Source organism: Sitophilus oryzae, unplaced genomic scaffold, assembly GCF_002938485.1.
Source record: "Sitophilus oryzae breed Bouriz unplaced genomic scaffold, Soryzae_2.0 scaffold_158_pilon_pilon, whole genome shotgun sequence".
NCBI classification, from domain to species: domain Eukaryota; kingdom Metazoa; phylum Arthropoda; class Insecta; order Coleoptera; family Curculionidae; genus Sitophilus; species Sitophilus oryzae.
The window spans coordinates 514,983-532,574 of NW_022146269.1; the positions used below are offsets into that span (position 1 = coordinate 514,983).

The following is a 17,592-nucleotide window of genomic DNA, read 5'->3' on the forward strand; positions in this document are numbered from 1 at the left end:
AAACATTAAAATAAACTGTGGGCCAATAAATAAACAAAAAGATTGCACAATATCGTGACAACTAAATGTTCGGATACTTTAAAAAATAACTGTTCTAATATGGCGTTACATCGGCATGAACTTTTGCAACCACTGCAAGCCTGTTTGGCATTGTTTTTATTAATAATTGACATACGCCAGATTAAAAATTATTTTTCAAAATTTTTTGATTTTTTGACGCATCAATTATGCCTTCAACCACCTCATACTTTTCTGGGCCTATTTTGGACGTACTCCTTCAAATCGTAATGCCTTTAGGAAATTTTACTGTCCTTTTGAGTCAATCTTTATCAAATAGACACTCTAGCGGTGTTAATTATATCGATATTAAAGTGGCTCATGTGCACATGTAATCCGTGCACTTGCCATTTACGATTGGAATTATTAGCGTCGGATTGGGAAATAATTAAATATTTTACCTTAATGTCATTTTTGTAGTTTATGACATCAGAAGTTCCAATCCGACGTTGATAATTCTAATCGCAAATTGCAAGTTCTAGGATTACATCTGCACGCATGCATGATCTTTATGAAAGATGGACAGTGGAATTTCCTAAAGACATTATGCCTTTAGAGTTTATGTCGGCAATGGGTCTAGGAAGGTATGAGGTGGTAGAAAGGCACAACTAATGTGTAAAATTTTAAGAAATTTTGAAAAACAGTTTTGTGCCAAGTGCGAGTGACCTTTACCAGGATATGAATTTTATATTCCAACAGGATGGCGGGGCATGCCATATGGCTAAAACTACTAAAAAATAGTTTAGGGACATGAACATCAAGGTCCCCTCATGGCCTTCGCACAGTCCGGACCTTAATGTTATCGAGACATAAAACAAACCAAAATTGTGCCACGATCCCCAAGAAACCGTTGCCCATTTGACGATGATATTAAGTGAATTATGGCAAAATGTTTACTCTGGCGATCTGTCAATCATTAATAAAAACAATGCCAAACAGACATGCACTGGTTGCAAAAGTTCATGCCGATGTAACGCCATATTAGAACAGTTATTTTTTAAAGTGTCCGAACATTTAGTTGTTACGATATTATGAAATATTTTTGTTTATTTATTGGCCTACAGTTTATTTTAATGTTTATAGAAACTAAACTATTTAAATACTCATTAGAAATGTTAGATTTTAATATATTTTTAATGTATTTCTTAAATTTGTTTCTTCCAATGTTGTGTTATTTATTAGAATGTCTTTTCTTTCCACTAGTTCGTTCTACATTACTTTAGTTCATTTTGAGACCCACTTTATTGCTGGCTGTATTTAGTTCATTAATTTGTGCTTGTAGTTCTTTAGGACTATTAGGCAATATTATATAGGCAATTAGGACTATGTCATCAGCGAATCTTAAATGGTTAAGATATTCTCCATCTATTTTTAATCCTTTGTTGGTCCAGTCCAGTTGACGGAAGATTTGTTCTAGTGTTGCTGTAAACAGCTTTGGGAACCCGCGTCTCCCTGTCGTACTCCTTTGCCAGTTGGAAACTCTAGGGTTGTTTTATATATCATTACTCTTGCTTTGGCTTCTTTCTATATATTGGCAAGACTAGTATTTGAGACTAATCAGAGCTAACTACAACATTAATTAATACTTAAATAGGAACTACTAAAATTAATAGGGAACATTCATTCTAATTCTGTGGATGACATCTGTGGAGACTAGAGCACGGTCCCAAGAAAGACTGTTGGTACCAACAAATCCATGTGATTTTCAATAAAATCATCTGTTCCTTCACTTTCGCTCTGATTTAGCCACTCTAAACCGTTGTTACTCGTGCACAGAAGTTCAGTAGCTCGTCTTGTGAAATTTAGGTATTGCGCGTCATAATTTTTCAACCAATAAGGAATAGGGTAGCACATTTTCGATATATATCAGTACTAAATATGTTTACATGTATTCATTGATTTTAATATACAGAAAAATTCTGTCAGATTTCGAAGATATATTTTAGTCTAGATATGTTTTATGTTCTTTAACGAAGATATGTTTTACCTTAAATTAATACGATTTTGTCACATTTTTACATTACCGTAAAATGGGGTGAATAGAAACAGTTTCGTAGGCTATTAGCGATATACCGGTTGATAAAAATGTGGTATTATGTTCCCGAATATTTTAAAACATGGGTCTTTGTTTGTTCTTTGCGTATACATATAATTTGATTTTTGAAAAATATGCATATAAATATTAAATAAAAATAACTTTTGTGTTTCTATTCACCTGCTATTCGGGAGAATAGAAACACACATTGATGTTAATGTTTTTATCTATTCTACTTCCAACAAGGTGATTAGAAACAGTAAATTATTACATATTTAAGTAGGTTTAACAATAATTAATAATACATATAATATGACAACTTACATGTACCAGCTTATGTATCACTTTATAAAATAAATATTTTATTTATAAAGTTTTCGCGCCATACAAAATAGGTGATAAATCGATCTCACATTTATTGATCAGCTGATTGACAGAAACAGTGCTGCCACAGATAAAAATATAGTTTTTACATTTTATTGTGTATTACCAATGATAGAAAAATTAGATATGTCGACTCTTTTTACTTTGAATATTTTTAATCGTGATTTGATTTTTTTCAGAAATTTTGTTTCTATTCACCCCTATGTTTCTATTCACCCCATTTTACGGTATTTTTTTAAAAGGAAAAAATGACGTTGTAGTTTCCGAAACAGGGGTCTCTCTCCCTCACGTGATATTAGGCTTACAACACCCCACCCCATTGGGGGATTCCTTCACCTAATTAATGGACGCGCCCCCCCAAGAGACAGAAACATCATCTACAGGGTGGTCCGAACCCGGAAACTTCGGCACCATATTCTGCAGATAGAAATAAGTGAAAATGTTCGTATAAATGTATGTCCAAAATGCTCAGGTTCGGAGATACAGGGTGTAGCAATTTAATTTTTATTTCAATTTTTTTCAAATAATTTCCGAAGTAACGTCAATATAGAAGAAAATTGGCGTTTAGGTGTTTTTTGACATGAGAAATTTGATTTTAATGTCAATATGACACCTATTTGTAGAGGACGTCACCTACATATTTTTAATTAGTTTGAAGATTAATAACTCTTCGTCTGTACCTGTATAAAACTAGTGAGTAAAAAAATATATATTTACGACGTTTTTTACCTAAAAAAGTCTCTTGGTAACGAGTTAAAAAGTAACTATCGCTACGAGTAATGGTTCTCGAGATATTTGGAATCGCAATTATCAATATCTCTTTATTGACATAAATTAAACATGTTGACTAAATAGTTATTATACTGAAATCATAAATTTGAAATGTTTTTGTGCCAAAAATTCAACAGAAACTGTTTTATCATCATTTGTTCGAAGAAAAATTTATGATTAATTAAAAAAATAAAGTTTTCAAATTTATCATTTCAGTCAAATAACTATCTACTCAATATGTTTATGTTTAGTCAAATCATTCTAAATACCTTAAGAACGGTTGCTCGTAGCGATTTTTACCAAGAGACATTTTTTACGTAAAAAATCACGCAAATGTATATTTTTTCACTCAGTAGTTTTAAAACAGTTTAAAACCTACATGGGTAGGTGGCGCCCGACGCCCTCTACAAGTAGGACTCATATTGACATGAAAATCAAATTTCCCATATCAAAAAACTCCCAGACACCAATTTTCATCCAAATATTGACGTTACTTCAGAAATTATTTGGAAAAAATCGAAATTAAAATGAAATTTCTACACCCTGTTATCTCCGAAACTAAGCATTTTAGGACATACATTTATACGAACTTTTTTACTTATTTTTATCTGCAGAATATGCTACCCAAGTTTCTGGAATACAGTTCGGACCACCCTGTATATTTTTTTTTCCATTTTCAGTTGCCATTTATGGGACACAGTATGTACTATTCACATTTAGGCATTTTATTTAATGGTGATAATACTGGAGGAAATATGATAGCAAGAAGCAGAAGCGAACGTAATGTTTGGACCTCATATAACAATGAACAGTACTACACTAACTTAATACCTATTGATCAGTAAGTGATAGAGTAGTCGTATCTAAAGATCCTAAGCTCGTATTCAATGTTATATCAGGTATACCGTGCTGGCAACTGTTACTTTTGGGTCCGTATTCAAAATAGGCTGAATTGGATCGAAAGTAAATCGCATAGAGATCTTATTAAGTCGGAGTGAGAGAAATGCGACGGTGTGCTGTTGCGGCGTTACCGGTACGCCTTTCCCTATCAAGTAAAGCAAAATCACGATCGCAAACTAGTGATGGGCAAAACTGTTATTTTTAGATAACAGTTGAAACTGTTATAGTTATATATAAAAAACAGCTTAAAATAACAGCTTAAAAATAACAGGTTTCTTTAGTTTATTGCTAAATATCTGAAAGAGTATGAGGCAGTCACCGCCAGGCGTATTAACGCAGTTGCAAGTTGCAACAATGACGTACTCGGTGGTAGTATTTCCAGGGTGTCAAAACATTTCTAAATATCGATTGTTATCTAAAATACCTCTCTAAAAACGGTGGTTGTTTACAAATAAGCGCTGTTTACAAATTGCGATATAAAAAAAGCCAAAATTCCGCCATACCTATACATTCCGATCTGCCTCCGCCCTGCCCCTCGATCCGGGTAGATCCTGATTTGCGTAGCAGTGTACAGGGTGCATCTCACTCGACGGGCGAGAAGCTCTTAGTTATGATTTTACCATTTGCGGTCAAAAAATAGCAATATAAGAAAATGTGTAGTATTTTCTTCATAAGTAAACCAACTACACACTAGAGTTCGAATTAATTTTACACTTAAACTAGTAAAAAATATTCTAATATTTGAGGGTGGTTTCACCCCCTTAGAATTCGAGTTTCGAAAAATCCCTTCTTATCGAACCTCTACACCCTAAAGTCAATCCGTTTTCCAAAAATCAGCTTTTTACGTCAAGGGCTTTAAGCAGGATCGTGATTAATCAATGACCAGATTTTTCAAAACACCCTGTTTTTAAAAAATCTTAAAATATTATTTTGAAAATTTTTCAGAATAAATAAATACCTAAATATTGAAACTTAATAACGTACTGAAACATACAGCGCCATAATATCTCGACCTCCGCCCGTTATGCTCGTAACAGGTTGAAAAACAATGTATCTAAAACAACTGATGCGTTATTCTCCAACCCGTTGCGAGCCTCCATCGACAATCGACCGATGCAGCAGCGTTCCTCTCCCACTCCTGTTATCTCGACCGCCAGGCGTTATGCCTGCAACTGTTTCAAAAAAGCTGCTTCTTTTATATCCTATTATTTTTAAGCTGTTGCAAGCCCAACACGACCATCGACGACATCGAACGAAGCAGCTACGTTCGCCGCGCCCCACTCCATTGTCCGTTGTATCTCGCCGCCTGTATCGATGGTTGTCGAAATAACATGTTTTCCATCCGTACTAGTTGTTTTTTGAAATTGCTTCGAGCAGCATCGAATTTCGTGGCGGTGCAGAGCGCCGACTTCGTTTCACGAACGGTCGATCTCTGCGTGTCGTTATTTTATATCTGTTATTTTTTAAAAGTAGTAACGGTTGCGTTATGTTATTTCTAAATAATTGTTATAAAATAACAGATAGTTAAATAACAACCCATCACTATCGCAAACCCCTTATTTTTAAAAGATTTTTTTTCGAAAAGATAACTAGATAAAATCATTAGATATGTTTCCGAGCATCTGAAATGGAATTATAAGGATAACGTAAAGGTGTCCATTTTTTTATAAGAGGAAAACGTCAGTAATCGCGATAATTTAAAACTCAATTTTTTCACATAACACGCCATAAGCTAAGAACTTAAGAACCACTTTAGATATTGAATTTTTTTTTTCGATCGGATCTTTTACAATATGTTTAAATTAGAAAAGTTCGATAAGGTTGTTTTTTTCCATTCAAAAATTTTAAACACCCCATCCATTTACTTTTAGTGCATAGCAATTTTCAGCAATCGTGTAGCTTTTTTATTTATCAAGATTTTCACATACTGTCTGCGAAGAAAATATAGCAGAAATATTAAGAATGTTTTTGAAAAAACTGCAATCAATTATTTCTAATAGATTTCGAGATATCGATTGTTGAATTCAGAGTTCTTATAGCGCGACCACTGTCGAACATCAACTCAATTCCGCTTATTTTGACCAAAAATGCAAGTGTTTCTAACTTGCACTTAAAAATTTTCAAGTTATAGGGAAAATTACAACGACTCGTTAATAAATAAACAAATAAAGCATCACAAGATGTAATTCAATCGTGAAACTGAACGCATGATGTACACTTCTCCCTAGAACTTTAAGTACTGACAGTGGTACTGATTGGGTCGACTGCGACAAATCTGCTATATCCCCTTCCACGTCTCTTAGCAATGGCACAGGTTCTCGGTTTATTTCATACGTTTGGCAATGTGTTTACTGTTCTCTCTTTGTTCAGTACATTATAAACGCATTCTACTCTTCTTACATACGGAAATTTCGACCCAAGACTAACCTTTGCCAGCCCTTAAGCCGGGACCCCATTAGGCCACACGCCACGCCACGCCACCCCACCTCATGATTTAAAATCAAAAAAAACTTTGGCTCTTAATAAGTATATTTGTTTTTTTCTCGGCAACCGTTTGATGAACAAGAAAAACTCAAAAGATCAATTTTGTTGAAAAAGGATGATGGCCAGTCAAAAAAAAATATATTTTCTTTAAAAAAGCAGTAGTGTACCATTTATGTTAAGCAAAATATCGATTTTTTTAAATTTTTAACACCCTGTAGATCAGAAAGGAAGTACTTTAGACCGAATGGTTATATTAAAAATTGTTTTAAGACCACATTAGGAATCACACCACAATTTTTTAGACTAATTAGAAAACACCCTGTATATTGTCAATTTGACAATGATTGTTGATAAATCAAAAAATACCTTTTCTGTGAAAAAAGCCCGATTTTCGCAGGAAAAATTTTGGTTTTTATTGAATTTGGGCCTGCGTCTGCAAATACCGGTATGTTTTTTAATATTTTATCTATCTAAATTTTAAATATCATAGTCAGAAATAGTTTTATTATTTATTAACTGTAAAAATGGTATACTTATAAGTTTTATCAAATATTGTGATTTACTTTCTACCTTGTAGTCAAAATTTATATTTAATAAACTGTAAAATATATATATATTCTTATGTTTTATTAAAGTTGCTCTGATATACTAATATATCAGTGTAACTTTAAAACTAAATTCTTTGAAATCAAATATAAACAAAAAATATTTACAGCAGAAAAGGCGAAGGCTCTGGGTTAAACGTAGTCTCTACTAAGAACACGGAGGGGCGCTTTGACCGAAAATTTTACTATTAAGTTTCATATCTATCTTAATAGAAGATTACTTTCTTTTATCTATGGAGCTGAGAATGTCACACGACGAAGGTAGAAATCTTTCATAGGATTTTATATGTTCCAGACTTAGTTCAGTAAACGCCCAGTCAGGGACAACATCTGAAGGAGTAACTACTTCCTCTAGGTCTTCAGCTTTATGGGCACTGTTCATCTGTAGTTTAATTTCAATTTGTAAGTATTGCTGAACAATTATTTTACAGTAACATAGCATAAAATGCACTCTAAAATTCGTCCTTTTATAAATCCACGAAAATATATACAGGGTGTTTCAAAACAAATGCGAAAAACTTCAGGAGGTGATTCCTTCTTCAAAATAAAGGGTAGTTTGCTTCATAAACGTTGGGTCAAAAGTCAACCATTAGGGAGATATTGCGGTACAAAGATGGCGGAAAAATAATGTTTTTATTTTTTATCTTGAAAACGAAAAGAGATAGACTAATAAAATTTTATGGAAGTATTACTGTTATGAAAACACTCTTTCTGGTAATTTTTTCACTTTTAAAATGAGTGGAAGGGGTTGAAATAAACTACCCCTATCATTCTTGTTAACGAAATTTAAAGAAAAATCTTATCAAACACATGCAAAAAAAATAATTTGGATAGTTCAGTTGGTTTAGAAACTTTTTTATCTCTTGTATTTTTTTGATAAAACTCGCCGATTTGAAATTAAAAAATAAAATGTAAAGCATTACATGTCAGGACAAAAAACATTTTCTGATAAAGAATCTAGTGGGCTGCTGTAATTTTTTTAGGGAAAAATCTAGTCGGCCGCTGTTACTTTTTAGGATGTTCCTAATATTATTTTATTTGACATTACTCTACTGCAATACGTTATTATCTAGATGATTATTATTATCGTTATTATCACTAGATTCTTAATCTAAAAATGTTTTTTGTCCTGACATGTAATGCTTTACATTTTATTTTTTAATTTCAAATCGGTGAGTTTTATCAAAAAAACACAAGAGATAAAAAAGTTTCTAAACAAACTAAACTATCCAAATTAAAGCATTTGCATGTGTTGATAAGATTAATGATAAGATTTTTCTTTAAATTTCGTTAACAAGAATGATAGGGGTAGTTTATTTCAACTCCTTCCACTCATTTTAAAAAAGTAAAAAAATTACCTGAAAGTGTGTTTTCATAACAGTAATGCTTCCATAAAATTTCATTAGTCTATCTCTTTTCGTTTTCAAGATAAAAAATAAAAACATTATTTTTCCGCCATCTTTGTACCGCGATATCTCCCTAATGGTTGACTTTTGACCCAACGTTTATAAAGCAAACTACCCTTTATTTTGAACAAGGAATCACCCTCTAAAGTTTTTCGCATTTGTTTTGAAACACCCTGTATAACAATGAACGAACAGAATGTAGATTTGTAAACATGATGAACTTTGATAATAATTTTTTGAAATAGCTATATACCGCCTATACCGGGTATTTCTCAAAAGTGGCTAGCCCCTATACTTTTTTAATTTTTTTCAGAAAAAAAAATAGATTTGGTATGCGAGTATACAGGGTGAGTTCCCTACGATGTTCTTTATGGGTATCTCGGAAACTACTGGAGATAGAGAGTCGCTTAAATAGGGAAAGAATTGCAATTTTGTGGGGTCATAAATATACGCCTCTCAGATTTTTGAAAAAATTCATGGCTTACTAGATATTTCGAAAAAAACAAATTTCGGCTATTTTAAAAATTGTCCCTAATTCCATTATAAGCTATTTTTGATAAAAAAAGTTTTCAGATAAAAGTTGTAGATATAGTCCAGTCATCTTAGGGGTTTCACCTCGGAATTCGAGATAACCGGCTATAAACTCGTATAAACCTTTATTTTAACATCCTAAAATATGTCTCAAAAACTACATATGATAGCGTGTGCGCGATTTGTAGATAACTGAAGTCAAAGGTCAAAAAATCGATTTTTTGGAAATATCTCGTCGTTACGCTATTTGTATTTATAAATATTGTAGAGGATAAAATTCTCTACAACTTTTGTTTCAAAAATTTTTTTGTACCTCAAACCGTTTTTGAGATACAGGGTGGTGAACGCGGAGTTTTTCATTATGTACGGTATCAATCAAGTTCAACCTGTAGTCTCGGTCATAAACACGCCGTATAAAGCCTGTTAATTATTGAAAAATATACAGGGTGAGTTTCCTACGATGTTCTCTATGGGTATCTCGGAAACTACCGGAGTTAGAGAGTCGGTTAAATGGGCAAAGAATTGCAGTTTTATGGGGTCATAAATATGCGCCTTTCAGATTTTTGAAATGGTTTACTAGATATTTCGAAAAAAACAAATTGTGGCTGTTTTAAAAATTGTCGCTAATTCCATTATAATCTATATTAGACAAAAAGTTTTCAGATAAAAGTTGTAGATAATCACATCCCTAATGAGTTTTTGTTCTCCGATTTTTTCTAAAGCCTGTCATTTTTGACATATGACACAAACATATGTTTTTCTAAATGGAAACCATAGGGCTATGGTTTCATAAAAAGCGCAATTTTTTAAGCTTTTCAGCGATATAAGCTATAACATGCTTTTTTCACAAAATTACTGAGTTATAGCCAATTCTTATCTTTCTTCACTAATTTCACTTAGTGAGCCATGGAAACAAGTTCAATCGTCGTTGCTCTCAGAAATGTGGAACTGTCACATCCAAATTTTGTAAACTAAAATAAAGAAAAAATACAAAAATTTATTTTCAAAAGTTACTGAGTTATAGTCAATTCTTATCTAATTTCTCTTAGTTGGCATGGTGTTCTTATTTTGTTATGATTTATAACTTATAAAAAGACAAAATATATTATTAAACGGCTTTTTATAATTTACATTACACAAATAAAAACTGAAAAAAATAGTATCACTACATAGTACACTTTCAGTTATTTTAGAAAATTTTCAAAAAATCCGCCATTGTTTTGAGTACATAAATGCATCTTATTAAAACTGAATTTCTAGCTATTGTCACAGAACGACCGGTCGACTTAATTAAACTTCTCCTGTACCGCCTCTTCGAGTGCTTAATTCATAAGTTCTTTCGTAAACCTTGTTAATCATACCGCAGGGGGGGGGTGTCATAATGAAGTCATAGACTTCATAAGACACTTTTAATGCGCGAGTATCTAAATTTAACTTGAAAATCATTCTCTAAAAAGAACGTAAGTAACGTCCACCGGTCAACGTATCCTCGAAACTGTATGGCCAAGAAATGTTAAATCAATAATCCAATACGTTTTTCTTCATTTGAAAAATTAATATTTACAATTTTTGTTTATTTTAATTTACAAAGCTTAGATGTGACAGTTTCACATTTGTGAGAGCAACGACGATTGCACTTGTTTCCATGGCTAACTAAGTGAAATTAGTCAAGAAAGATAAAAATTGGCTATAACTCAGTAAGTTTGTGAAAAAATGCATATTATAGCTTATATCACTGAAAAGCTTAAAATATGGCGCTTTTTATGAGGCCATGGCCAACTATGGTTTCCATTTAAAAAAAAACATATGTTTGTGTCATATGTCAAAAATGACAGGCTTTAGAAAAAATTGGAGAACACAAACTCATTAGGGATGTGATTATCCACAACTTTTATCTGTAAACTTTTTGTCTAAAATAGATTATAATGGAATTAGGAACAATTTTTAAAATGGCCAAAATTTGTTTTTTTTTCGAAATATCTAGTAAGCCATGAACTATTTCAAAAATCTGAAAGGCGCATATTTATGACCCCACAAAACTGCAATTCTTTTTTCATTTAACCGACTCTCTATCTTCAGTAGTTTCCGAGATACCCATAGAGAACATCGTAGGAAACTCACCCTGTATAATTATAAATAATTTACATTTATTCATAAAATATCATATTGAATATAATAATTTTGCTGAAAAAAATTTGCTGAACACAATATTCTGCAACTGTAAGAATGGTTGTGGTTCGCGATGTGGATGCAGAAAATCAGGGTTGCCGTGCTCCTTAGCTTGTGGCCAGTGTAATGGGCAAGCTTGTCTCAATGCTTCACCATATCAGAGTGATGTCAATGAAGATGGTACCTTTGACCCCGAAATCCTAGAAGACTTGGAGACAAATGTCGTTGGAGATGAAAATGAAGAAGAATTTGAAATTCCACAACGACCAGACCACGATGATGAAGAAGAAGAAGAAAACTAAAAATAAGAACATGGAGTTCTTTTTATTTTTATTCAATTTTTTTTAATTTCAACCATGAGAAATGTATGAAATCGTATTTTTTAATAGACATATAAATTAAAAATGTATTTCTTGTCTTGTTATTTACTTACAATGTAATTAGTATAAATCTAACTATAATTAAAATGTAATTAAAGTATTTCTACTTAATTTATGAAAAAAATTATTATATTCAATATGATCTTTTAAGAAAAAATGTACATTTTTTATAATTCTATATTTTTCAATAATTAACGGACTCTATACGGCGTGTTTTTGACAGAGACTACAGGTTGAATTTGAATGATACCGTACATAATGAAAGACTGCGCGCTCACCGCCCTCTATCTCAAAAACGGTTTGAGGTACAAAAAAAATTTTGAAACAAAAGTTGTAGAGAATTTTGTCCTCTATAATATTTATAATAAATACAAATAGCGTAAATGTGAAAGGGAACGAGATATTTGCAGAAAATGCGCAAAAAATCGTTTTTTTACCTTTGACCTCAGTTATCTACAAATCACGCACACGCTATCATACGTAGGTTTTGAGACATGTTTTAGGATGTTAAAATAAAGGTTTATACCAGTTTACAGCCGGTTATCTTGAATTCCGAGATTCCTACTTATTTCGACTAAGATGACTGGACTAATAATCACATCCTTTATGAGACTGTGCCCTCCGTTTTCTTCTAAAGTCTGTCAGTTTTGACATATGACACAAACATATGTTTTTTTTAAATGGAAACCTTAGTTGGCCACGACTTCATAAAAAGCGCCATTTTTTTAGGCGGGCGGCCACTGCGAGCGAAACTAAACTAAGCGAAGATAAGATTTGTAAAAATCAGCTTCCATACTTTTTAATACGTCAGCGGCTACTTGAGCGAAACAAAACGAAAATATATGAACGTGAGCGAAACAAAACGAAAATATATGAACGAAGATTCGACTCGTAGTTTAGTTTCGCTCGTTTTAGTTCGTGATAGGTCCAGCGAATTTTTCGCAGCGATTAGTTCTATGATAGTTATTTTAGAAAGTGTTCAAAAAATCCGCCATTGTTTTGAGTTGCATCTTTTTAAAACTGAACTACTACCTATTCTCATAGAAGGACCGGTCGACTTAATTAAACTTCTCTAGTACCGCCACTCGAGAGCAACGACGCACGGTGGGGATTAGCATGAAAAAGGTGATCGAAATTCGAAAAAGCAAATGTGTTTAAGATTTCCCAAAAAAAGATAAATGATAAGTTAAATCATGTCTGCCATGAATGGCGTTGCTATGGGTGTGTTTAGTTGCATTCATTTGTTTTAACGAAACGTCAAAGTTGTTACTTCTCACAGATTAGAGGTAAATGGCCAAATTTTATGTTTAAAATTATAAATTGTTGTTGTCCTTGTGCTCTTTTTACGTTTATATTATTGTTTTGATTGGAAATGGCTCAGCAAGCTGCAGGTATGTATTCTACAAAAACGTATTATTTATTTTGATATTCTCTATACTAACGACTTTTTTTGCAACTAAAAGTTAGGCGTTTAGAAAATTTGATTAAATTTGTGACATTTTTATTATACTTAGAGATTTAGTTGTGCATTTCGAAGAATCCAGCATATTGTCTATATACGTTTTACTTAGTAAACATTGGGCTTTCATACAGTAAAATAAAATACTGCGACTTTTTGCGACTTTGCAAATGAGAAAAACATTCTTGGTTTCCTCTAATTTGCCAATCAGTGATATACTAATGCGAGGTGTAAACCGCGATGGCATTGTTGTGTACAAAGTGATCGCATTAGTGCCATTAGGAGTATAGCACAATTTGGCATTAGTAGCGACTTTAGTGGTATGGGCATTGCTCGCGGATCAGTCGTAGCATTAGTAGTATTAGTTGCGATATTACTACTGGCATTAGTAGCATTGACCGTGGAAACAGTGGAACAGTGATTTTTCTTTCTTTTTTTAGAATCGACGAATTATCCTTTATTTTGTTCATATTATTTCCTCTTTAATTGAAAATAGCAATAATTTATATAAGGTCTACATAAAAAAATTTCGATCAACTACCTGTGTCAAATACCCCACTGTGCGACGATTGAACTTGTTTCCATGGCTAACTAAGTGAAATTGTTTAAAAATGATAAGAATTGGCTATAACTCAGTAATTTTTCGAAGAAAACATATTATAGTTTATATCGCTAAAAAGCTTAAAAAATGACGCTTTTTTTGAAATCATGGCGAACTATGGTTTCCATTTAAAAAAAACATATGTTTGTATCATATGTCAAAAATGACAGGCATTAGCAGAAAACTGAGGGCACAGTCTCATTAGGGATGTGATTATCTACAACTTTTATCTGAAAACTTTTTGTCTAAAATAGCTTATAATGGAATTAGGGACAATTTTTAAAATAGCCGAAATTTGTTTTTTTCGAAATATCTAGTAAGCCATGAACCTTTTCAAAAATCTGAATGGCGCATATTTATGACCCCACAAAACTGCAATTCTTTCCCCATTTAAGCGACTATCTCTAGTAGTTTCCGAGATACCCATAGAGAACATCGTAGGAAACTCACCCTGTATAATATAAATTAGGATTGATTAAGATATTCAATTGTTTTCGGTCACTTCCTGTTTCACCGGAAATGACTACAACTTTTGATTTTTAAATGACACTTTCGGTATTTTTTACTTCATTTGATAGAAAATGACATTGTGATTAGAATGACATATTATCATGAACTTTAGACATTTTCAATTAAAAAATAATAACATTCTTAATTCCAATTTAGTGTGCCATGACCATAGATGTAATGAGAATTTGACTTGATATACCAAGTTTGTGGTACCAAATTATTTGTAAAAAAATGCTTTTTCCAAATATGCTAATGAGTCACCCTCGTTCCATTTGAAAAAATTGAGTTATGATCGAGGTTATGATTAAAAATAGGATCTGGCCATCTTTCAAAAAAAAACATTAGACGATCAAATCTATTTTTCTAAGGCTCCTTGATTACAAATTAGTGTTTTTAACATAGCCATATGGCACTCCAGATTGAAATTTAAAATACGATTTTTTAAGCGAGAATGCCAAAAGTTGACATACTCGTATATGATATGTCATTCTATTCAGAGTGTCATTTCCTATTCAATAAAGTAAAATAATACAGAGGGTGCCATTTAAAAATCAAAAGTTATAATAATTTCCCGTGAAACAGGAAGTGAACAAAAAATTGTAAAAAAATCATAAATAAACAAAATATGTATTTAAAATAAACCAGGTTTTAATAAATGCATTTAAAGAATATTTCTTTAAATCAGACTGGTTCAGTTGAATATGAATTAAATCTGAATATGAATTATTAAAATAATTAAATATTTTACAGTAGTGACTGCAGTGATGTTTATGTTATTTCGTCATGCCACCGGATGTCTGATATGGAGCATGATTGTGAGCATTATGATCGCCTTGTATATTATCCTCATTATTTTTTGGTAAGTCATTTTTTAAACTATTGTAGATTAAAATCTATTATAAAGTTATATATCATCATACCATACGATCGTATATACGTATAGTTCATACCAAATAAACTTTTAGTCACGTGATTAAGCTTCACCGGGACATCGTTGCTCACTTTTACATATTTTCTTTTAATCAAAACAAAAAAACAATTTAAGGAAACAAAAATAAATTAATTTTAAATATACAAGGTGGTCCGAAATGTATTCTGGAAACTTCGGCAGCATATTCTGCAGATAAAAATAAGTAAAAAAGTTTGTATAAATGTATGTTCTAAAATTTTTAGTTTCTGAGATGTAGAAGTTTCATTTTTATTTCGATTTTTTCCACATACTTTCGAAAGTAACGTCAATATTTGGATAAAAATTGGTGTCTGGGAGTTTTTTTAGCATGAAAAATTTGATTTTGATATCAAAACGACTCCTATTTGTAGAGGGCACCACCTACATGTGTTTTAACTGTTTTGAAGAGTAATAACTTTTTGTCCGTACCTGTATAAAACTACCGAGTGAAAAAATATACATTTCCGTGATTTTTTACGTAAAAAATGCCACTTGGTAAAAATCGCTACGAGCAACCGTTTTCAAGATATTTAGAATGGAAATAGTCAATACACGTTACAGATTTAATTGACTGAAATTATAAATTTCCGAACTTCTTTATTTCTTTAAATTAATCATAAATTTTTCTTCGATAAACGATAAAACAGTTTGAACTTGAACTTTTGGCAGAAAAAATATTTCAAATTTATGATTTTAGTCTAATAACTATGTAGTCAACATATTTAATTTATGTCAAAGATGACAGGTATTGATATTTTCGATTCCAAATATCTCGAGAATCATTACTCGTAGCGATTTTTACCAAGTGACATTTTTTACGTAAAAAATAACGGAAATGTATATTTTTTCACTCAGTAGTTTTATACAGGTACGGACTAAAAGTTATTACTCTCCAAACCAGTTAAAAAATATCTAGGTGGCGCCCTCTACAAGTAGGAGTCATATTGACATCAAAATAAAATTTCTCATGTCAAAAAACACCTAGACACTAATATTACACATAAATAATTTTCATCCAATTATTGACGTTACTTCAGAAATTATATTGTTACGTTTTTCGTCGGTTCCGTGTGGATAGAAAGTCACAATTTATTTAAACACTATTTATTTAACACTAATTAACAAAAACAATAACGATAAAATACTTATAGAACTATTTACAAACGATTTATAACTAAGAATTTATTTTGAATTTTAGCGCGTCAACTGCACTGGTATATTTATAACTGCCCTCTCTAGACCACAGTGTGCGCAACAATATGGAAAAAGTCGAGATAAAAATGAAACTTCTACACCCTGTATCTCCGAAACTAAGCATTTTAGGACATACAATCGCTTCTTTGATTTTAAAGAACATAACATAAATAAACATAACACACGTAAAATTTAAAAATAATCATACAGAAAGTTTTGGGTTTTTTGGTTTCACCTTATTAAATAATTGTTATCAGGTAGTAATTGTTAATTTTGAAGTTCAACTTGATATAATGTCATTTTAACAGAACGTCAACGGTTTCTTGTAGACCTATCTGTTTTAAAAAAAAAGTAAAGTGTTCTCGAATAGTTGAATTTAAATATTTAAATAGTTTTTTTCTTTATTCTTTATATTTTTTTTGCTTCCGACGACGGAAAGAGATAAACTTTCCGAAACGATAAGCATTTTTTTCTTTGTTAAGTCAATTTTTATTACTGTAAACATAACTTCTGACAAGCAGTGTCCGTTTAGGTTTAACGCAGAAGTGTTTACAAAAAATAACTATTTTATTTTCTAGATTTTTCTGGCAGTGCAGTGGCGAAATACCCATAAAGGTTTTTTTGGAGTAAAAGTTTAGTTGGTATCGCTATAGTGTGGCGCACCTCATTCGCCTCGGTTTATTATACGAAAACGGAAAGATGTAGAAACAAAATATTTTATAGGTATAGTCTATAAAATGAATAACTTTGAATTTTGACCGTTATTTTTTACCAACATGGCAAATATAAAATACCTCTATCAAAAAAGTTACTAATATTCTTTAAATTGAGTGAAAAAGAAAAGGAAAATAATAAAACAAGTGACAGTTCTTCCTTTTCTTGCAAAAATCAACACAAAATGTAATAATTGTCAAAAGTAAAATGTCATCAGCTTTTGACATTTCTAATTATCAGACCAATGGCCATGCTGACGCAATGCCGTCTCTAATAGAACAGCCTCGGAGCGAAATTTATGACGTCACGCTAGTTAGATACTACGGATTAATAAATATGTTGTAGAATACATGGAAAACATAATTATTCCTCGTATTTTTGGTTTGTATTTTAAAAATGATATAGTTTACATGAAATATACATAATATATACTTAATAAATAC

At 31.8% G+C, this 17,592-nt stretch overlaps 1 protein-coding gene across 1 annotated transcript in view; it reads left to right on the forward strand.

The window, feature by feature from the left end:
- The window catches only part of LOC115879853 (choline transporter-like protein 1), a 62,528-nt gene that overhangs the window by 19,512 nt on the left and 25,424 nt on the right, over positions 1–17,592 (forward strand). The window contains exons 4-6 of the mRNA XM_030896871.1: positions 3,928–4,088; positions 7,532–7,638; positions 15,043–15,151. Of these exons, the coding sequence (XP_030752731.1) occupies positions 3,928–4,088; positions 7,532–7,638; positions 15,043–15,151 (377 nt within the window). The remainder of the gene's footprint in view (positions 1–3,927; positions 4,089–7,531; positions 7,639–15,042; positions 15,152–17,592) is intronic.